This window comes from Apis cerana, linkage group LG7 (genome assembly GCF_029169275.1).
Source record: "Apis cerana isolate GH-2021 linkage group LG7, AcerK_1.0, whole genome shotgun sequence".
In the NCBI taxonomy this organism is placed as follows: domain Eukaryota; kingdom Metazoa; phylum Arthropoda; class Insecta; order Hymenoptera; family Apidae; genus Apis; species Apis cerana.
In genome coordinates this window covers 9,330,014-9,353,707 of record NC_083858.1, presented here as the reverse complement: position 1 = coordinate 9,353,707, position 23,694 = coordinate 9,330,014, and the positions used below count along the sequence as shown (strand labels likewise).

The 23,694-nt window shown below is 30.6% G+C and overlaps 3 protein-coding genes and 1 long non-coding RNA gene across 7 annotated transcripts in view; 2 read left to right on the top strand and 2 right to left on the bottom strand.

Annotated features, from left to right (window-relative positions):
* Positions 1-14,305, bottom strand: part of LOC107999229 (UPF0489 protein C5orf22 homolog) — a 761,052-nt gene extending 746,747 nt beyond the window's left edge. Inside the window, exons 1-3 of the mRNA XM_062077142.1 lie at positions 14,073-14,305; positions 13,707-13,852; positions 13,000-13,149 (exon numbers count right to left, since the gene is read on the bottom strand). Of these exons, the coding sequence (XP_061933126.1) occupies positions 13,000-13,149; positions 13,707-13,852; positions 14,073-14,135 (359 nt within the window). The 5' untranslated portion in view covers positions 14,136-14,305. The remainder of the gene's footprint in view (positions 1-12,999; positions 13,150-13,706; positions 13,853-14,072) is intronic.
* LOC114577722 (uncharacterized) lies at positions 7,847-11,726 on the top strand. Of its 2 annotated transcripts, none has more exons than XR_009830484.1 (3): positions 7,847-9,455; positions 9,997-10,874; positions 11,157-11,726. It is a non-coding gene; the product is annotated as an uncharacterized LOC114577722 (long non-coding RNA). The 2 variants fall into 2 exon arrangements; XR_009830485.1 differs by having other exon boundaries at positions 7,849-9,455; positions 11,221-11,726.
* Positions 14,306-14,787: 482 nt separating the features above from the next.
* LOC107999230 (ATP-dependent RNA helicase ddx54-like) lies at positions 14,788-20,162 on the bottom strand. 3 transcript variants are annotated; one of them, XM_062077133.1, is made up of 8 exons: positions 20,020-20,162; positions 19,356-19,557; positions 19,049-19,222; positions 18,764-18,965; positions 18,497-18,692; positions 18,169-18,254; positions 15,427-18,076; positions 15,164-15,347 (listed from the first exon to the last, which is right to left on the bottom strand). In XM_062077133.1, the coding sequence occupies exons 2-8, from the start codon at positions 19,540-19,542 to the stop codon at positions 15,318-15,320; spliced, it is 3,525 nt and encodes a 1,174-aa protein (XP_061933117.1). In that variant the 5' UTR covers positions 19,543-19,557; positions 20,020-20,162; the 3' UTR covers positions 15,164-15,317. The 3 variants fall into 3 exon arrangements, with proteins under 3 accessions (XP_028523205.2, XP_028523206.2, XP_061933117.1); XM_028667404.2 differs by having other exon boundaries at positions 14,788-18,076; XM_028667405.2 differs by having other exon boundaries at positions 14,788-18,076; positions 19,356-19,553; positions 20,020-20,157.
* Positions 20,163-20,246: 84 nt separating this feature from the next.
* Positions 20,247-22,954, top strand: LOC107999411 (WW domain-binding protein 11). The gene is made up of 7 exons (XM_017059223.3): positions 20,247-20,435; positions 20,521-20,646; positions 20,756-20,853; positions 20,976-21,147; positions 21,227-21,480; positions 21,604-22,144; positions 22,405-22,954. The coding sequence occupies exons 1-7, from the start codon at positions 20,372-20,374 to the stop codon at positions 22,845-22,847; spliced, it is 1,698 nt and encodes a 565-aa protein (XP_016914712.1). The 5' UTR covers positions 20,247-20,371; the 3' UTR covers positions 22,848-22,954.
* Positions 22,955-23,694: the final 740 nt, after the last annotated feature.

Sequence of the window (23,694 nt, the reverse complement as noted above, 5' to 3'; positions counted from 1 at the left end):
TCTCGCGACTTGCGTCGATTATATTATAGAGGAGCGCGAACCGAAGGTTAACGAAAATATACGGTCTTTACCGATGATATTAAAATTGATTTTTCGAATATATTTGTTAACAATTTATTAATTTTTAAACTTTTTATCATTAATTCATGGATTTAATAATTTTTTACGATATTATATATAGCAATTAAAATATATTTTTACGAAATAAAGTAAAATTTATTTTCTAGTAATAATTTTCGATTTGTAACTATGTTAAAAAATTCTAAATATTATTATTTTACGCAAAAAATAATTATAAAAATAATATGTCGTTATATATATTATATATACAATCATGAATAGATTTACAGTAATCACGAATTTAATAAATTTTAAATTTTTATTTCACTTTTGGAACAATTTATTACGATAATAAATATAACAAATCGTATCATATAAAATTATGATTTATATTCTATAGTATTATTTTTCGATTTTTTGTTATTATATATATTATTATTATATTATTATATATTATTATATATTATATATATATTATATATTATATATATTTAGTAAAATATTCTTCTATTGTAATAATTAATGTATATTTACAACTTACAATTTTCTAATGATCAATAATTTAACAACTTTTGAACTTTTATTATTGATTTATAAATTCATTACGATAATAAATTGACATACTTTTCCACACTAAAAACTACATTTATATTGCTAGAGAATTATAGTGTTCCTCTTTTAATTTATATTTTTTGATATATTAATTTATTTCTTCATCTATTTATTTCTATTTTTTCCTTATCCTTCTATTATACGTTTTAATTTTATCGACTCCTTTCGATCGATCTTTTTTAATTTATTTGATATATCGTTAGTGTTAGTATTTTCAACTAAATTAGATGAAAATTTCAGCAATGGTGTTACGTGTTTCTTTCTAAAATATATCAGATATCCATCTACATGGAATTCTCGTTGCTTGTATTATAAACACAACGCGAAGATCGGTGCAGTTAAAAGAAACAAATGCTTTCCATCGGTGTAGTACAAATGTGCGTCCACACTGATCCGGGATGGTTGGCAATGCAACAATTACGACACGTTGAAAGTAGATTTCTAATAATACCGGTTGATGAACAGCATTTAAATTTAGACTTTATAGACTTACTCTCGTACAATGTATCCTCGTAGACAAACAGATTTACGCGCATACTTCATAATTAATTAATACTTCAGAATTTATTGCGCACTTAACAAGAAACATGCGTTAGAAGGATCCAAATTCGAATAAATCTCACGGTGAAAGATTAAAGAAAATGCCACAGGTTAACTTCGTGACTTTAAACATAGCTCGTGATACAAAAAAAAAAAAAAAGTTAATTCCAAAAGAATCGAATTTCACAACTTTTGTGAAATTTATTATCTCCAATCTTAAAATAAATATCTCGAAATTAATCCATCTACATCATACATAAATAAATAAATTTCTTTCCATATTTTATATAAATATGAATATGAATTCTATGATGGTTAAACAAAGAATTGTACATCCAATGAATAAAAAGATTACGATATTTTGCAAAAAAATAAACATTCTCTTGTTCATATATTGCATTACTTAGAATCTATTTTAAATTTGATATATTTCCTACAATTTAATTCTAGAATATTATATATCTGAACACTTAATTTTAACTCCATTAAAATACACCACAGACTAATGGATGTATGATATAGACGAATGGGAGGAAATTAGTATTTCTAAAATTATCAGAAAATCTTGGTTGGACAATTAAGAAACCAGACGGCGTATAAACCAAATGGTTGAAGGGATTTCATCCTTTTCAATAAATCAAACGATCGTCTCATCAGTGACAGGACGTAGAAACCGAGCCAACCACAAAAATATAAATCTTCTCGCATCCCCGTAATGGCGTTTATCTCTCACCACGTTTAATTTCGCCCCCTGTCATCCCGCTAATGGATTCCCTCCAAATTTCTGCGAAGATTTCACGGAATCGCGTCGAAATGCATCGCGGATCCTCGTCCATCGATGAGAAGAGAAAAAAAAAGATAAATCACGATCTCTATAAATCTCTTGCGTATCCCTTCGCCACTCGTAACGCTCTAAAGTATAGCTAGATCATGTTAATAGAAAAAATGAAAATTCGAAATTTCCACGAAGAATTTTATTTTCCATCCTAGCTCCACAGGATGTTAATATATTCGTGGAACAATTCAAGCAAATCGAGGCTGACAAAGTAACGATCGATTGAAATTTGCAATTGAACTTGTATTAATTATAACTCGACAGGTAAGATTGACATTTTTTGCGCTTTTCTCTTTTTTATCTCTCTAGAATCGATTCTAGAATTTCGTACGAAATCAAAGTTTTGTTGCCGCTCTTCCCTTTTCCCTTTTCCCATCTCATTCTCATTGTTTCCTTTGGCTGCGCGTTGCAACGTTTTCTCCTCATTTCGCGTGCGCTCAACGCCAGAAAAAAATTCGAGATTTACTACCACGTGGCCTAATACCACTCGCAACCAAGTGGACGATCGTACATCCTGGCAAAGCACGCCACAATTTATCGTAGAGTCGGGTCAGTGCGTACCAAGTATCTACTACCACTGCGAGCACAACCGAATCTAAACACTTGGATACGATCTGATGAGTTACGACATCTTTTCTCTATCAACGATAACTTCTCGCGCATGGAAAACGTTGATGGATTGGTCTTTCGAATCGAAGAAACGCGAGACATAACGTGGATCGAATCAGGTATTTATACATTTTGTCATTAATATTAATAAGCGTTATCTTGGGGAGATAAATTTTCGTCCAAACAAAATTTCACCCAAATCAATTCGAAATCGAATTTATACGAATGCGCAAACGTTCTACGAGTCTAAACGAAGTAGTCTGAGAACGTTTTTAAAAAATTATACGAAATATAGTTACGATTCAATCTAAGGAAAAAATCTTAGAACGAAGCCTTATATCTCAGAGGGTGCATTGACGGTGCTACTTCGAGCAGAAATCATCGTGTTCACGAGTCCATTCGCAATATTTGTAACGTAAAACGTGACAAATAGAATGTACAAGGAGAGCGAAGCGATATCATCGGGAACGACAAGCCCGATATATCCATATGTCGGCGTGCTTATCACAAAGTAAGCGACCTCCCCCTCCCCTACAAATGACTCATTTCGACCTACTCGTAGAAGTCGTTCTTCCCTCCTCCAAAAAAAAAAGTGAAGGGAAGGGAAGAAAGAAACGAAACGCGATGATGATACGCGCGAGGCGGGAATAATTCGAGGCGACACGCTTACGGAAATTGTCCAGGACGTTCCTGATCACGGAACGAGTTAAGACGAGAGTAACGCGATACCGTACGGGGAAATTTATGAATTTACAATTTTCGACCGGTATCTTTCTTCCTGCGATCCGATCGGGAAAAGAAAGAAAAGATAATAAATAAAAAAAGGAATGGAAGGGGTGAAAAAGCGATCTTTATCCTCCCCTTTTACGATCATCATCGTAGACTGCCTACGCGGCTAAACGTCCCAAGGTGGCGCGCAAGTATCCACCTTGACGGACGTCTGAATGTGCATGCGCGCAGCTGCATTTCACGCGAGACACCCACCGGCAATTATGCGCATGGTGAAACCGCGGCGACGAGGGTGAAAAAGAAATCGCGAAAGCCGGTGGAGGGAGCGCGCCAGAAGGCCGCGCATATACGTGGAAAAGACCACGACGACTATTTGTCAACGGCTGAGAGACGGCAGCGGATCTTGCCCACGGACCCTCTCCTCCTCTCCGTCTCTCCGTCTCCCTCTGGAGCCCTATGGAGCGGAGAAAAAGCGGTGGAAAGGAGAGATAGGTAGGAGGACGGGGCACGTTCTTCCCGGCGTGGATCGCGGGTACAAATCGTCGCGGTAAGATCAAAAACCCAAGCGTACGCTCGCTTTCAGTGGCGCGCCGACCGGCGGCCGGCCGGATAATCCGTCACCGTATAATTTCGTCACCGAGCGCACTACACAAAGTGCACACGGCGGCCACTTTTACCCTTCCGGAAAACGTATCCCCGTGAATAGGAAAATTTATTCATCCGTTTAAACGGTTCTGGAATCCGTTTATTTATGTTGCATCACGAGAAAGAATCCGTCCCGTCCAAAAGTTTCTCTTGTTATTATCTCGTTTCCCCTGCTTGCTCGATAGATGATAATAATAATAATAATGATAACAACAAAGCTACGTAATAAACCCGATTAGACAAGCGCGTGTAATAACAATAAAGAAACGGTTCGCTCGCGGTATATAAGTCGCGTAGGAAATTCGAATAGGCTGGCTGGAACAGCTGGGTTATATAGATTTACGATGCACCGAAAGGAAACAGCGCGACATTGCGCAACACGCGGTATGCAGCATTCCAGTTCCAGCAAGCTGTTGCCGCTCGACACCGAGTTTTATTACGCATCTGGTTGATGAAATAATAGAGGGAGAGAGAGAGAGTCGAGGGCCTAATACTTGCGTCCGGTATTTAAATATGGATACCGATCGTGACCATTGGTAACCGCGTGAGCGTGAACGAGAACCGACGTCGATACGCGATTTGCTCCGCGTTGGAAGAGAGGAAAAAAACGTAGAGAAAAAGAAAAAAAACGCGGGGTTGCCCGGCCCTCTTTCGAACCTCTTTTGCGCGCAGCCGCAATTCGAATACCACGCATTCCCTCTCCCTCCTCCCTCCCCTTCTCTGTCCCGAATATCCCTCCCCCTCCCCTCTGCCCGTGAGGCTCCAGTGGGGGAAGTAATTTTTCCAGAGGGCGGCTAAAATAACCGTTCTCTCGTTCCCTCTCGTACGTGCGAGGTTGACGAGGTGGTATCAGCCTTGCAAGGCTGCTTCTGACAAGGCGACCTCGCTCGCAGTCAAGATAGTAAAACTCGCTGTAACGTGACATTCTCGGGCGTTCGTGCATTGAACGAGTCGCGTTCGGTGTCCGGAGCCAAGTGGAGGGATATTTTGCTCTCATTTTTCATCGGGGCCGAGTATGGAATCGGGCTGGCATTGCCGGCCTCGATCATTCAGAGATTCGAAACACGCGGCAAGCTCGAACGAATATACACGAATACCTGTCTCTCTCTCTCTCTCTCTCTCTCTATGATTTCGATCTGCTGTAATACCAGCGCCAGGTTCTATTGACAGTAAACGCGGTAGAAAAATGAAAGAGTTCATTCAGCTGTCCTCATATTTCAATTGCGCGTAGCTCGGCTTTCAATGAGCCCTGCTCGATACGGATAATCGAGAGAGCGCGTATTGATAAACGATGGAATTTCCCTCTTTTAAATCCCGTTGATTTTCTAGGAAATAAATAACGAGAAATTAAATGGGGAAACGATGTCTTAAAAATATTGTTGAGCGGAGGGAGCTCAGTTGGAACGGGTGTGTTTGTTTCTCGAATTTGTTTCCGCCATGGAAATAATGGAATAACGCGACAGCAGACTCGTGTTATCTCGCTTATGAATTTCATAAGTTTCACGCGAAGATTGCCAGATTGCGACAAATAATAAGGGATCATCTCTCAGTCTGGGCTATTATCACTTTTTCCTTTTTTCCTTTCAAATACTGTTGCTTCAAATTGAGAAATTGGAGGGGGGGAGAAAACGCAAAGACGAGAAATTACGCAACTCGTATTCATCGCCTATAACGTAACGCGTTGCACCAGTGTATTTTTCATCGCAATTATATATCCTTTCCTTTGTAGTTACAGTTACAACAGGTGCTTATTTTCTTTTCTTTTTTTCGTGAGCACAAAGTATCCAGAGCTCACCAGCTTACCCAAGATATCATTCACACCGTAAACACGACTTAATTCTGCACAGTACGGTTCAAGATTCAGGGACAGATGTACCCGTCCGACACGATCGCAATTTCCATCTCTCTCCATCATCATCCCCATCTTCATCATCATCATCATCATCGTAATCATCATCATCATCATCATCATCCAGATCGGACCTCCCGGCAATGCACGTATCTCTGTTCAAGAATCTACGAAACGAGTCATGCGAACGTATGCAATACCAAGAATCGAATGTAATTGGGGGAGGCCTGGTCGCGCAATGCTCATGGCAACGAGGACGTTATGCATTATTGTCCGCATTAAACGTATCCGTAATTTCTTGGAATTACATTTACCAAAATTATATCGCATACACCATCTTATTTACAACGGACATCTGCTCCGAGGAACTCGAAGAAATCGGTTTCTTTCCCTTTTCTCCTTCGACCATCAATATTAATTACGCATAGTTATTTGTTCCACTTTTGGAATGCGGACTTCCTGTTCGTTTTCAATACACGTACGATTGCGCGAAACTCCTTGCGGCACATTTCCTACTTATTCTTCACGCCGATATGAAATTTTGTTCTTTTACATTGGAATATTATAATCTCTAAGCTTATTCGTATATACTAAGATATTAATAAAGTATTCGTAAAAATCTTATAATCGATACTTATATAAAAATATGGAATAATAAAATTATTGATCTATCTATGAAATTTACTTGCGCCAATCTAAAACTTTTAATCCAATTTTTCTATTTTCTTATATTTATTACACCGAGTTGTAAAAAAATACGATATTTTAATCGTCCCAGAACACGGACGAATAATTAATCCCGATACTAGGTCCGTTCGACTCGATTGTTCGCCGTAACGAGGAAAAGTTGCATAACCCATCGAAACTATAGTCAACAGGCACTCCCCCATTATGAAATTCCAGCTTAATAGGCTTCCGGCTAAGCGTGCCTGATCGGACCCAGCGGCCTAAATTCCATCCGATCCTGCTCTAATTATCATTCGAGTTATCCGCGAGAGTTTTTCTTTTCTTTCTTTCCCTTTTTTCTTCTTTTTGCCCACCACTCGGCTTTTTCAACCGCGACGAAGCAGGCAGAGACTAAATTCCGAAGGGAACCGGACCAAGAAGAACCGATCAGAAACCTTTACCATTCCGGACGAGGCTACGCCACGATAGACATCGCTACGTTCGATTCATTCGTATGCGTTTCGTAAAATCAATTACAAACGCTTAAACGTGTCGACTCCCGATGAGACTCGACGCAACGATGGGATTTGAAACGCTTAAAATACTCTTGGGGGCTGGCTCTCTGGAGATAGCTTTAAAAATAGAATAGAATTTTCGAAAATAGAAGACTTTCTCGAACGTGTTTATTTATCCTCCCATTAATCGATTAGTGAAAACGACGACGATGGATCAATCGGTAAAGAAGAAAAGGAGGAAAAAATCGATAGAAAGATCGAATCGTTGGTGGCGGCCTCTTTTGTTCTTTTCGCCGGCGATATGTGCAGAGCAACCTGACGACGGCATCGTGATATGCCAACTGGCGCCCACGCTCCTGCGACTTGAGACGTGTTCCTTGTGCTACCTTCCCTGGCCATGACCTGCCTCGAGCACACTCTTTAAAACCAACACCCTTTTACATCTTAACGGTGATTATACATGCTGCAGGTTCCTGGTGCACCTGGGGTGTTACTATTGCCCCAGACATATCTTACGTTTCTTTCGAATATATACATGCACGTACGTTTTCATTCAACTGGATTAATTATGATGGATCGTCCGTAAGACGAGATCGGATCGCTATAACCGGCTACGAGAAACGATTGGATCTCGGGCTGGATGGGATGTAACGATCGTCCACTGATTGAATTCATTCCTATCCGTAAACGAGCGATAATTTTCTCTAAACTCGATGACGTGTAGCAATGCGTTATATGGAAGATGCATCGTGGATGAACAGGATTCCTAATGACGATAAGATTAATAGCTTCGAAATGGTGGAAGAAAATTGATATGGAATTTATTTTTAGACGCCAAGGTGACTGTACGGTTCGAAGATTGGAAGGGAAAATTTGTCTAGAAAAATTCGTAGATGAAGAACTTTTCATAATCAAAGCGTATTGCGATTTTTACGAATAATTATTACTTCGAGGCGCAGATTATTTGGGAAAAAATCATTGTGAAATCTTCCGACCATCCAACGAATTAGCACTTTTCTTAACTAAAAGTGCAATTAGAAAGAAGAAACGATCATCGGCTCTGCAGTAGTAAATAAGGAAAGACGAGTGTCGATGTCTGACGATTGCATTCACCATCCACTGCGAGTTTCTCCCACCTCGCGCAAGCCTTACGTCATGTCCTCCTACTCTGTTAGCGGCAATTGAGCCACCTCTTCCCCGAGGAAAGTGTACCATCGTCGACCATTGGATGCCATGGAAATCAAGGCTACCAATTGGACGATACCAGGTCTCTCTAACGTTCACCTAGGAATCTCACGGAACGAATTCACAGCGCGGCACACGCGATGCACGTGCAGATGCAACCTGATGCAGCCACGATGCGTTATCGATTCGAATCTGCGACGTCACGCCTTCAAGTTGCACCAAGCGTTTATGTTAATTGCACGCGACCTTCGCTCGGGGCCGATAGCTTTCTTCGTTTCGCTTGTAAAAAAATGTGTTTGACATTCGCTTTCGCAACGGATCACGGATGGGAAAAGTTGATAAGATTACAAAGGAGAATCGAAAGGGATTTCAATTAGCGGCTGCGATTACTGTTGTTCAAAATGGCGTGGTAAAACGTGACATCAATATAATTTCGTTCCTTTTTTTTTTTAACATCAACGGATAATATCAGGAAAATAAATTAACTCATTCCTCTATGAATAATAACGGAGAGAATGTATTTCATCCTTCTTTTCACATTCAATCCCCGAAGTTTGAAATTTCTAAAAAAATTTAAATCCACGCGAATATCCGAGCAAGTATAGCGAAGTTTAATACGAAACAAAGCTTCGATGAGAGAGAGAAAGAGAGAGAGAAAAAGATTGAAATTCCGCGCGAATATTCTTAAACCGTGTATCGTAAAAACAGAAACGCGCGATGAATAATTTAAGAAACGAAGGCGAAATAAAAATTCCAACTATCTCATGGACACGTATTAATCAACGTCTCTAATTTCACGCGTGAGTGTGGACATTTCCCCAGACAACAGGATAAACAGCAAAAATAAAACTTGTGGTGGGCGTTCAAAAGAACAATTTGTCCCCCGAACTTTTCCCCTGCCCAATGCGGGGATAAACGTTCCCGAGGAGAGAGGGAAGCAGGAAATATAAGCCACGCTTGCATTACCGGGAACAAGTTATGCGATTAAGACACCGGGTGAAAATCTCGACGTGCTTCTACCATATACCGGTATTCAAAGAACCGGGACGCGAAGTCGAGTCTCTCGAAGGTATTCACTCCTATGTATATAGCCCTATATGTATGGGGACCACGCATTGCACCGATCGCGTATTCCGTGGCATCGAAGCAGTTTTTCTAGAAATTCGAGGAATGCTCGAGATCTCCGAACGAGCGGAAAGGTCCTAATTACGTAAGTGAGAATCACATTCCTCGGAGTCCGAGAGCTATCGTTATCGTTCGTTAAGATAGCCAACAATTCTCTCTCTCTCTCTCTCTCTTTCTGATGGTTAGATAGTTTCTTCGAGGGAAAAATCTCGAGTGTTGCGAAACGATTATGCGCGATTTAACTCTGGCTACTGAAACGAAAAAAAAAACGTTGCTTTGCAAATTTTCGCGTAATTTGTCGACTGGGGGCGTTGAACGCTTTTTCTCTTGCCCGTCTCGGTGAACAAGAGGAAGTGTGAATACGATTCGGAAGTAGGATTCCAGTTAGAAAGTAGCCTAGGTCACGTTGCGCCATAGAAGATAGTTTGTTCAGTTAGGATCTTAGATTCTCGCATAAGTAGGTGATTCGGATTCTTCTGCGTGCGTAGAGCCACGAAACGGTGAAATACGGAACACGAACGCGGGACGAGAGGGGAGGGGCGCGCAAAGAAACCGAGTTTACGAGATGATTGTCCTAGGGGCCCTATTCATTCGACACGGAATCTCCAAGCGGATCTCTATTGTAGATTATTGCGCCATTGTCCATTGTCGCGGCCTCCCCACGACCACGAGCTTCTTGAGCTCTTTTCTTGACGACAAAGAGAGAAAAAGAAGAGGAAAAAAAAAAAAGAGAGTCAACGACGAATCAAGGCGAAGAGAAAACGAAAACGCGCGGAGGGAACGAATTTTTTCCACCATGAAAATGAAAGAATTTGACGTAATTTAATTTATTATCACGGATATTTTGCTCGAATCGTACGTTATTACACGTTTTTTCTATTTTATTTGCAACAATTTTATTCGCAACAATGCGCGAGAATTACGTAACCGTCGATGAAACAAACACGAAAGGAAGCATTTACCTAGAAATCTACGATCTCAAATTCATTAAATTGTAAATTCCAGCAATTCCAGTAATTAGTCGGACGCAAAAAATATTTGATTCCAAATCCGAGCTCGAGCGTTTTCATTGGAATTCATTTAAAAACTGTAAAAGGGAAATGATACCGAACGTAATTCCTCCAAGATTAAAAAAAATTTTCGTTCAACCGCGTTTAATCAAAGGAAAATGGTCGTGCATAATTTAATCGTGTTAATTCGTACAAAATATACAAAAAGCTAGGAGTAACGAGTACTGTGGATCAACGATGCAAATCGATCGATCCACTCTCGATCAGCACCTGCGCGTGGGTACACGCGATTACATATGTATAACTTCGACGAAAAGCAATCATTGGCATCGTATTTTAGATTTTATCGAGAGAATATTCTACCCACGATATCCCGATCATACGAAGAGAGGCAATTATTAGTAACTTGAGCAAATTGTTGTCGTAATTCACTTTAATGGCTACACGTATAGTTAATGATCCAAGATGCTATCAGACGCTTTTACGCGTTTAAGGTAATCAACGGCGAAATTTTTTTACTTACTTTTATATGCAAATTTTATTTTATTATTATCATAATAAATTATGCAATCCATGAAATAATAATAACTCTATATAAAATAATTCAAAATTTTTATACGAAGGATTATAGATATGATACTTGTCGTTGAAAGAATAAAACAAAAGAAAACGACCAAAGTTCCTCCGATAGTAAAAATTTAATCAGATATTTATCATTCGGAGTAAATTCACTCCGATTTCTACCATCAGTTTAATTATATATCTAATTCTCTTAGACCGGCCAACCATATTCCAACGAATACTTCGAATTACCGAATTCGTTCATCTTTTCCAATCCAGCTAGGATAGCTAAGATTCCAAACAATCGCGGAAATCGATGTAATCAAAGTATCCATCGGATAAGGAATCAACGAAAGTGCACGGAGAGCGCATGGAGAGGTCTCGACAACGGCATAATTCGCATGCTTCACTCATGGTACACGGACATATATCCACGGTAATTCGAGAAACATAACTCAAGTCCCGGTGGAACGCTACATCACGGCCACCAGTTTCTTGGCAGATATCGCCGCGGTGCACCGTGTCGGCTTCCCTTTGCTACTTTACCCGTCTTTTTCCTTTTATCCCTTCTCACCCGCCTTGTCAACCAAGTTCTACCCCTTCTGTGCTAGATTAACCGACTGTGATGACTTTTCATCGCGATATATGTTCCCCAACTTCCTCTGTATCCGCGTAAATCGATATCGAAAATTGTTTCATCAGAATTGATTCGAAGTATTGTACAAAATTATAATGTTATGTATTAACGAATTACAAATTTAGAAATTAAAAAGTAAATAAGCATTCTTATGTGTATTATTTTAAAATGGATATACATAGTAGTGTTGGATCTATCGTGTTAAAGCATCTGGAAAAGATCCATTGATGCTTATTTACAAATTTGCTATGGCTTATAAAATGTTAATTTTGAATCGATAATCATTCAAGTTCATACTTTAAATCTTTTTTTCCTAAATTAATATTCGCAGATGATCAATGATTAAGATTTGAATCAAAATATATTGTGTAAAAGTTTACAGTTGTATTGATTTAGATATATTTAGATATATCTCATAATCAAATCTTATAATACTTCATTCCTGCGAAATGAAGTTATGAAAATAATTGATTTTTAACTTTTGAATGTCATTTTTTAATACAAGATTTAATTCAATACGACAATTTTTATAGTAATATTTCAGTTTAAACATGCAATGTTTATGGTAATATTTAATAATATTAATTAATTAATTAAGAATTTATTATTAAAAAAAATACGAGTTATCATGTAAGTGAATATCAACGGCGATGGTAACACTTTGTTACCAAAACTGGTAACATCTGTCGACAATTTTCTGATGCTTGTCTCAATACAGAAAAGAACACATGTAATATTATGCTATTCTAAATATATACGAAATAGCGTGTTCATATATGCTAATCGGTTCACGAACGGACGCAACCCTTGCACAGTCTTGTGAAAAATAAGTGAAGTGAAAAATAATTCTCGATGAAAATGGCGAACGTCTATATTTTATCTAAAATTTAATCTATGCTTAATGAATTAATTCCATGTATTCTACAAGCATATCTCGTGATATATTATAATAAAAAAAATATCAAAGTATGCCCTATGAAAGTATAATTTATCATTCGAACTTATCTTATATATTTATTATTCTTATTTTATAAAATGAAAATAGATCGCGTTAAATTATTTAAAGATTTTGTTTTTCTTTTAGATTTTTACCTTTTTTTGTTCATAATTTTTTTCTATCAATATACTTTTAATTTTATACAATTAAGATCTTAAGAAAAAGCATCGTAATTACGATAAAATAATATTTAAAGATTATTGTATAGAACATGATATAAAAATATATATTGTTATGAATCTAATCTATTCAAATATAAAATTAATAATAAACAATTATTATATACTTGTGTGCTTATGTGTTTACACAATATAATAACAAATCTAATCACATAAAAATAAATAACGATTTTAACCTTTGATATATTTATAAATATGATTCCATTTAACATACAATGAAAAAAAATAATACAATCTAAACTTACCTTATTGATCCATTGTCCTTATGTTTGCCGATGAAAAAGGTTGTCACGCCATCAACTATCTGATTTGCCCACGGTGGTTTGACCCAGATCAAGTGCTTAAAATGACCGGCGTACGCAGCGGGTAATATCCAGTTTTCGATGCTAATTTCACTATTAACAGAGACATTTAATATTTCAAAAATGATTGAAATTTAAATATAAAAAAATAATTTAAAATTAATTTATAAATGATTAGACGAATTTATTTTTTACAAAATAATATTAATATAACAAATATATTAATAATTAAAATAATTAAATTAAATTAAAGCATTTTTTTTAAATAAAACTAACTTTGAAATATTCTCATCTTCATTACTTACATTAGATTTTTCTTAATATACATCTAATATTTTATTTAATATTTTCTTTGTATTTAAACATTATCCTGAAAAATATATTTATTTTCGTATATTAATATATAATTTATAAATAAATAATATTTTAAATGAAAAAAAATACGCAAAAATATGAAATAAAAAATTGTAAAGAATATATAAATAAATTATATTTATTTATATATGCTCAAACGAATTAATTTAACATTTAATTTAATTTAATTCAATTCGAAATTAATATTTAAGAATAAAATATATTGTTCTTAATAATCTTCAATTATCTTCAATTAATCAATAATATGAATTGTAATAATAAGAAATTTTAAATACCTAAATAATTGATTTTTATCCCATACGGTGTTTGCCAACATTGTTTTCGGTATAAGCATATCAGGATGTGAATCTAAATGCACAAATGCATTTCCTTCAAATGGAAGATGTTTCGATCCCAAACATCGATAAATGAACGATAAAACCTAACAAAAACAGCGTAAAATTTTATTTAAAAAGTCAAATATATTATCATTTGAATTTAATACAATCCGATTCTAATTTTCAACGCTTCTTGATCACGTGATCAATTCGTCATTGGTAGTTGAAGCGCTTGTAGCGCCTCTAGTGTACTAACAAGCAAATTTAGAGAGAACAAGTTGCGATGTAAACAAACTAGAAAGACGTTAATCATTTGTTTCTCACCTCATCATGGTCCTCTACTATATGAATCGGGATTCTTTTGAAATATTTTCTAGAGAATGACATGTTTCTTTCCAAAAACTAAATCTGTCCAAAAGATGAATTTAATCTACAAAACACAATTATGATAGATTTAATAATTAATACCATACAACATTCGCGAACGCGATTAAAAGACTCCTTCACGCGAAAGCACGTGGTAACCGACTGAAGTATACTAGGCGGGCTGCTCAAACGATTATTTTGCGAATAAAGGACGGACATAACAAGCGCGTACCCCAAATTCTCACGAGACGAGTTTCGTAAGGTGTTTTTTTTTCTTCTCGTTCCCCTTAAAGAAACGCCTTAGAAACCTGATCCCTTTAACTCACAATCAGTATATGACACTCAAATAAATAAAATTTTTAAATATTTTTTTATGAATTTTAATTAATTTTTATTTAATTGACATATATATTCATTATATTAACGTTTTTTTATATAATTAAAATCAATGATAAATAAATAATTATATTTAATGTTTTTAAAAAAAGTATAATTTCATTAAAATATATAAATTTAATTCAACATAAAGAATAATAAAATTTTTTTTTTTTTTACTCATAAATATTTTAAAAATATTAGATTATTATATAAATTTACATAAAATAAAAAAGTACATTAAATTAATATAACATAAATTAATAATAATATAAATAAATAAAACATTTAAACAATATATATTTTACAAACTTTATTATAAAATAATATAATAACTATATACAAATATATATGTCAATACATATACATAAAAACTATGTTTTTCAAAAATGAAAATTTTAAATATATTTTTATAAGTAACAATTTTTATATAAGAATTATCACATTCTCATCGTTTTTATCTTAAATTAATATAATATAATATAAATACTGAATAAATTGCATAATAATATTTATTTAGATTATTATGATATAATTTGATATTATTATATATATAATTTACATTAAGATATAATGTTTTTAATCTTTTTTTTTTATACAATATAATTTTAATTTATAAATTGTTTTCGATTAATCACGAATTTATTATTTAAAAATCAAAAAGCACCAAAAGATATTATTTATTTATTTTATTTTACTATCTTCAATTATGATTTTGCATTGAATTACAAAGCATTTCAGAATTATAAAGTTCTAAATGCAATCGATTTGTTTCCGTTCTTAGTGAAAATAAAAATTGATCAATTTCCATTTCATTAATATTTTTACTTAAAAAATGATAAGAATTAAGTGCATTCTCTGAAAAAATACAATTTGACGAATGTCTGGAAATATTAGACATATAATTATAAACAGGAGTATGACATTGTATATTTACCGGTTTTTCTAATTTTTCTTGTTTTATGTGATTAATCTTACAAATATTAATTGTTGGAATTTCATTGTCTGAATGTATTTGAGATACATTTTTTATCAAAGATGTAGAATTATGTAAACTATGTTTTGGATATTCATAAAATTTAGAAACAGAACTAGAGTTTTGTAATATATCTACACATGAATCTTGACAATTAGATAATATATATTCTGTATTTTTAATATTTTTTGTACATAAATTTGTTTTGTTTGCTTTTATTAAAGATAAATTTAAATAATCTGTCATTGAACTGGATGATAAATCTAATTGTATCTGTGGTTTAAATTCTTTTTCATATATGTTGTTATTATCAAGTAATCTATTAGCTTCATTACATTGCATATTATTTGAATGAAGTGTGGTTATTTTATGTAAAAATTTTTCTTTGTCTTTAGTACTATTTTCTTGTTTCTGAATCTTCTTTCGTTTATAAAATTTATTTTTTGTATATATTTTTTTATTGGATCTATGTTGCTTAACAATATCATTTTCACTAGAAAAAGCACTTGAAACACTGCTACGAGAATTATAACTTTCAGAACTTTTAAATTTTTGTACTTTAAATAAATCATTCAAACCTAATTCAACTGATATTGAATTATCAGAATTAGAATTATCAGAATTATAATTGGTAATTATTTTGTCCCACTTATCATCAATTACGTTTTCTTTTTCTGTAGAATTACTTATATTTTGAGTATCAAATAATGAATCATCTAAAACATCCTGTACATTAGTAATATTTTCATCTTGATTTGTGTCATTGTAATGTCTTAATAACTTGACTTTCTCTTCTGTATATTTATTTTTATTTGATTCTTTGTTTTCTAATTCATTTTGTATTGCCATCAATAATTCATCAAATGAAGAGTTTTTCAAAGTTTCTAATTTTTGTATCAAATTAAATTTTTTAGTTTCATCAATGAATGCTACTAAACTTGATATTTGCAATAAATTTTCTCTAACACAAGGATTTGAATATAAATATTCTAATGCATTATGATAATATTTCATATCTGTTTTAGAAATCATAAGATTTGGCATATATGAATCTAATTTAAGAGGAAATGGAAAATATGCATTAAACTTCTCTCCAGATTTTCGATTATAACTTTTGAAATTTTCTATTTCTTTGTACATTTCTATTATATTTTCATCTAAAGAAGTTGTAAAATATAAATAAGTATCATTAATTTCATTATCGTTACGTATTTCTGGATAAATACACAAGAGAGCTTGTTTTTGTATTTTATAAAATATTTTAATCATTTCAATATGTTTTTGATATATAAATTTTTGAATAGATTCTTTTATAAATTTCATTGTATTATTTAATAATTTAATTTCAAAATCGAGTTTTTCTTTCCAATTAAATGCTTCTTTTAATAATATTTCTTCATCATTTGAATTTACTTCATCATAAAATGTATTAAAATTTTCTATGTTTGAAAGACAAAGATTTAATTCTTCTAAAATAAAAGCATTTGCTTTATCTTGAACATTATTTGATTCAATTATATTACTATTTCCAATGTGATGAATTTTTTGTGTTGAATCTAATTGATGTATTTTATCATGAATAATATTAGAAATTCCATTTTCCGAATACACATCAGTATTTATATAATTATAACATAAAGAAATTTCTTTTATATTTTTGCTGTGAAAATTATATTTTACACGCTCAATAATCATATCAATATTAGATTCTGATATATCATCTTGTACATTTGATAAATCAACTTCAAATATTACATTTTCGTTATGTTTTTGCCAGTTAGAAGAATTATTTATCGGAAAATTTAATGTAAAAATATGTATAACTTTAGGTTTAGATAAATTATATGATATAGTAGTTATATTCTCTTTTTTATCTTCTTTAATAAATTGAAATTCATCTATTAAATTAGTACTTGGCACAAATAGAGAACTAACTTTTATTTTATTTTGTACATTAGGCATATTTTTTAAATGAGAAAGATTATATAAATTATTAACATTTTTAATTATATTATTGTCCATTTCTTCTACATTAGAAAATTGCATCCTATTTACAACTTCCTTATTTACATCAGTTGTCTTACTAACTTCTGATTTTACATTATTTAATGAATTAACACTAGTTATAGATAAATCACTTATAGTTTTAATGACAGGTTTAATGTCAAAATGATTTTCATCATTAATATTAGATTTTGCATAAAATTTTTCAAATTCTGTAATGGAAGTAGCCCAAATATTATTTGGATAATTTAATGGAAGTTTCAATAGATAAAAATTTGAACCTCCGACAGAAGTTAGTAATTGTTTTAATGTTTCTATTTCATTTTCTGCAATTATTGTTATAGAGATACCATAAGATCCATAACGGCCAGCTCTTCCTATTCTATGCAAATATGTTGGAGCATCTGTAGGTAAATCAAGATTTACAACTAAATTTACATTATCTGCATCTATACCTCTTGCAGTTAAATCAGTTGTTAACATTATTTTGCATTTAAAAGTTTTTAATTTATTAATCGCCTCAAGTCTTTTATTCATGTTTTGATTTCCAGCAATAAAAGTTGCTGTAAAACCTATAGAATTAATCTTGTTACATACAGATTGAGCTCTGTAAATAATTATATATTTTTAATATAAATGCAATACATTATTATATAATAGATTATAAATAAAAAAAATAAGAAAAATAAAAATATTTACCTTGATTGATAATTTGAAAAAACTAAGCTTTGTTTAAATGGAACTTTATTAAATATTTTTATTAATTCATCTACTTTTATTTGAACCTAAAATTTAATATTTATATAATTATTTTAATATATCAAATTAGTCTACAAATTAATTATATATTTATCATTTATTTTATACTATTTTTTGCTATTTTATTGATAATTTTTTAATATTATCTTTAAAAAAAAAATTAAAAAATAAAGTTTAACATATGCATATAATAAGTTTAACACAAAATGCATATAAATTTATAAAATGATCTGATATTATATAATTATATAAAATATAAAGATTTCACCTGTTTCATAGCATTTGGATGAGAAGGAACAATTGTTACAAATTGTCTAAGTCCAATAAGAATTGGTTCATTATTGTTTGGAGATACTAAAACAGGAGAACACATGTATGTCTGTAAAAATATTTCTAAATCTCCTGGATAAGTAGCACTTGATGCTATAACTTGTTTACTTAATGGTAATTTTGAAAAGATGTAGCTGAAAATCATTTATATTTTAAATATTTTTATATTTTTGATTTACTTCAATATAAATATTATTATACAAACTTAATATCTTTTTGAAAACTTGTTTCCATTAATTTGTCTGCTTCATCTAGAACAAATAATCTAACATTTTCAACTTTTAAAAATCCTTTATCAATTAAATGTCTAATCCTCCCTGGAGCACCAACAGCTATCTGACAGTTGTTTACTTTTTTCTTATCATTCTCTATAGCTAATCCTCCTATAAATACTTCAACTTTTAAATCTGAAATAAAAAAATTTTCATTTTATAAACATTATTTATTATTTATTAAAAAAAAAAAAGTTTAATTGAAAATTTTTTTTAACCTTTTATTTCACAACCAACAGATGAAAAAACTTGTGCAATTTGAACAGCAATTTCTCTAGTAGGTGCTAATATTAATACTTGTACAGATGATATATCTATATCAATCATTTCAAGCGATATTATACAAAATACTAAAGTTTTTCCAGTGCCTGATTTAGCACGCATTATTAAATCTATAATTAAAATTTAAATTTATAATATAAATCTTGTAAAAAATTAAAATATAGATTATATTATATTTATATTAATATTATATTTATATAAATATAGATTATATTATATAAAATAAACAAAAATTATATATACCAAAACCGCATCTTCCTAATGGAATTGCTTTTAGTTGAATAGGTGAAGGTCTTTGGAAACCACAAACAGATAATCCATCCAAAATTTTTTGAGAAAATCCCATTTGAAAAAATGTAACATCATCTTGTATTTTAATATCCTTTGTTCGTGGTTTTTTATTTATATCATGTGCAATAATGTGAGACATTCTTTTCTGTTCTTTCTTGTAATTCAATTATAAAAATAATTTTTAAAATTAATTTTGTTATTAATTATGTTATTGTTATTACATAAATTTAATAATATAATATTAAATTATATTAAATTAAGCTATTTATAATTATAAAATTATAAATTATTTTTTAACATTATATTATTTTAATTATTCATATATATATATATATATATATATATATATATACAATATTTGTATTAAATCAATTAATATATAAAGAATTTTATATATTACCCAATAAGTATAAATATAATATTTTAATATTATAATCTAATAAATTATAATCTAATATTATAAAATAATATAAAATAATCTTCATTAATATCTTTATAATATTATAATATATGTAACAACTAACATTTAATAATAATTAAAATTATGATTTTTATTTATATATTAATAAAACAAAAAATATTATTTACAATATTACAACAAAAAATGTATACTTACTTAACTATGTAAAGTTATTATTGAACCGGCTTCTGTTTATAACAGAAACAGGTTATGAATTTTTTTGAATTATTATGTATATACCATATTTTATGAAAATTGAATTTAAGTATTAGAATTTTATTTTTCTATTCGTTACTCAATTTAATTTATTCTCCAATCAATTTATGTATATTGGACAAATAAAATTCAAACTATAGTGAACTTTTTTAGTGTACACTCTATAGTATATTCTCAGTATTAATGGTGAATCTATAGTTATGATGAATGTAAATAATAATTTATTTAATATAAAAATTGTGAAAACACAACATAAATTTACGTTTTAAGTAATTTTATTAAATAACAAAATATGGGTCGTCGTTCAATAAATACCACAAAAAGTGGGAAATATATGAATCCCACTGATCAAGCACGTTAGTAAATAACATAACCTAAAAATTTATTCTTTAAAATTATAAATTACTAAATTATAATTTATTATTTACGAATTTATTATAGGTAAAGAAGCACGTAAAAAGGAATTAAAGAAAAACAAAAAACAGAGACAGTTAGTACGTGCTGCTGTTTTAAAAGGCAAAGATCCTGCTCAAATTATTGAAGAAATGGAAAAAATAGATCAAATGGGTTAGCAAAATATTTAATATTTTATATATCTAGAAATATTAATTATTATTAAATATATAATATATAATATAATGTATATAAAAAAATTAAAATTTTAAATAATTTTTAGAATATAATGTTATGCAGCCACCACCTCTTAATGAGAAAGTATTGAAAGATAAACGGAAGAAATTAAAGGAGACTTTAGACCGTGTCTTAAAAATGTATGTAAGTACTTCCTATATAATAGCTATATATTTGCTACAAAAATTATTGGTAAGATGAAATCAATATTGATAATTAATATATTTTAAAATATATATATTATTTTTACTTTTGTTTCTTTGTAGGCAAAAGATGATCAAGAAAAATGGGCTGAATTAAAAGAACAATTAATCCAATATGAACGTAGAAGAATAGATTTAGTTTCTTATTTTGAAGCTGTAAGACATGCACAACAAGTACAAGTTGATGAAATTCCATTACCATCAGCTGGTAATGATATATCTCGAATGTATTCAGGTATTTAATAATATTTATGATATTATGATATTATTTACAATGTAAAATTTTGAGTACTGCATATAAAATATATTTTCAGGTTCCTTAACTTCTCAAATACCTTTACCAGATATGCCACAACCACCAGCACATATGTATCCTCCTCATCCACATTACATACCACAACATCATCCTCTTATGAACATACCAATTCCACCAAGCATTTTAAAAAAAACAAGTGCATATGCAACATCTTCTTCTATACCAACATTAGCACCTAATAAGGAACCACCTGGTGTACCACCTTTTCCTCCTCCTGATTTATCAAGTGATGATGAAGATACATCTGAGAAGGTATTTAAATTTATTCAAAATCAATTAATATATATTTTTTATTTTTATATATATATTATATTTATTATACTATATAATATTTTATATATATACATTATTAAGTAATCATATAATTATACATAGTCTAAAGAATCAGCACCAAAATCAAGAACAATTCGATTTGCGGATGACAAAGAAGATAGCAAACAAGAATCAGAAAATAAAGATAAAGATGCTGATAAAGAAAAAGAAAAAGAAAGAGACATATCTAAAGTAAAACCGACTACTTTACAACAGAAAATGTTAGCCATGGCAGGACAAGATATTGACCAATTTATGCGTGAAATGGAAGTTGTTCATAAAAAACGAGAAACCGAACGAGCTCAAGATTTAAATGCTCGATTATCATTACTTGAAGCAGAAAATGAACCTAATTCAAAATCTAATAACAAATCTGTTAATAATAAAACGGAAGAAGAAGATCTAGAACCACCAGGAGCATCGGATCATTCATCAAACCATAATCAACATACATCGCATTCTCATTCTCAGCATACACAACCACATACAATGCCTCCTATGGGATTACCACCTCCTCCTTTAATGTATAGACCTCCACCACCACCATTACATTTAAGAATGCCTCCACCACCTCCTCCTCGTATTGGACTTCGTTTACCTCCTGGTAAGAATAAATTATTTAATAATTTATCAAAATATTTATTATTATTATTTATGTAATATAATATACAATATAGCTACATCTATCTATATAACTATATTGTATATGAAAATTATTAAAATAATATAAATATAAATATTTAGAAATCTTTTCTTTAAATATTTATTATTAAAGATAAAAATGGTGTTATAAAAAAAAGAAAATAAAGTGATAAAATATAATACAAAATATCAAAATATTAATTAAAATTTAATTATTTATAGGTCCACCACCAGGAATGCCAAGAATGTTAAGACCTGGTCCACCAAGTATGCCTAGAATGCCTCCTCCACAAATGCAAATGCCAAATTTATCAAATATGACAAACATAGGAAATCCTCAATTGCAGACACAATCTGGAACAGGATCACAACCTAAAACACCTAATGTACTTTCTGCTGCACCACAATTAATTAATAGAAAAGATAAAGATGGTAAATGTACTACAACTATTGAAGCAAAACCACAAATTAGAAATTTAGCAGCTGATGTTACAAGATTTTTACCTACCTCTCTTCGTGTGAAAAGAGATGATAAGAAAAAACCAAGCACTCTATCAAGACTTTCAGAAAGGATACCAGAAACACAACCAGTACGAACTACTCAACCTAAAACAAAAGATGATGCATATATGCAATTTATGCAAGAAATGGAAGGATTACTTTAAATTTATAATATTTTATAATACAATTTTTCTGAATAGCAAAAAGTTAAATCTTGTAAAATATGTTACAATATATTATTGGTATAATTAAATAACTGATGATGTATATATATTTTTTTTTTTAATTTTAAATCCTTTAAATTTATAAATGTTTCTTTATTACATAATATAAATTTACATAAACTATTGTTTGTAAAACTAATTAAAAAATTTTTATTGAAAAATTCTAATGTATTTTGTAATAATTAATAATTAATATTAATAATTTTAACAATTAGTAAATAAAAGAATTTCTTTAAAATATCTTACTTACATTTAACATAAAAATATTGATAAAAATTATAATACAAAAAAATTAGAGCCTAATGTAATAATATATTTCTAATATCATATAAAATTTTTTTTATTTATTTTTATTATATAGTTTTTTTCTATAATTTTTTTCTATAAATTTTGTCAATATTTCTATGATGAAATAAAAAATTCAATTGTTTCATATTTCTATTATAATTTTGTAACAATTTATGAATATATATTCATAAATTCTTCAATAATATCTTATTTTATTTTATCTTATTTTTATTCATAAAATATACTACTAAAATTTTATAGAAAAAAATATAAAATAGGACTTCCTGTATGTTTTAAAATACAAATAATATTTATTTAAATTTATAGAAAAAATAATTATGTAAAAATTTATTTTTTTTAACAGTATAAAATGAAAACTTTTATTACTTAATTTTAAAAAATTATGAAGAAAACAAATAATAACTGCGAAGGAATATGTTCTAATTAAATTTATGAAATTTTCGTTATTAAAGCATGCGCTTAATGGTCAATATGGCAG

Coding starts and splice junctions, on each gene's coding strand:
- LOC107999411 (XM_017059223.3), top strand. CDS start 20,372: ATGGGTCGTCGTTCAATAAATACCACAAAAAGTGGGAAATATATGAAT. Junction 20,647..20,755: donor GGAAAAAATAGATCAAATGG/GTTAGCAAAATA, acceptor AATAATTTTTAG/AATATAATGTTATGCAGCCA. Junction 22,145..22,404: donor TGGACTTCGTTTACCTCCTG/GTAAGAATAAAT, acceptor AATTATTTATAG/GTCCACCACCAGGAATGCCA.
- LOC107999230 (XM_028667404.2), bottom strand. CDS start 19,542: ATGTCTCACATTATTGCACATGATATAAATAAAAAACCACGAACAAAG. Junction 19,223..19,355: donor ATTAGGAAGATGCGGTTTTG/GTATATATAATT, acceptor TTTTAATTATAG/ATTTAATAATGCGTGCTAAA. Junction 18,966..19,048: donor TGTTGGTTGTGAAATAAAAG/GTTAAAAAAAAT, acceptor TTTTTATTTCAG/ATTTAAAAGTTGAAGTATTT.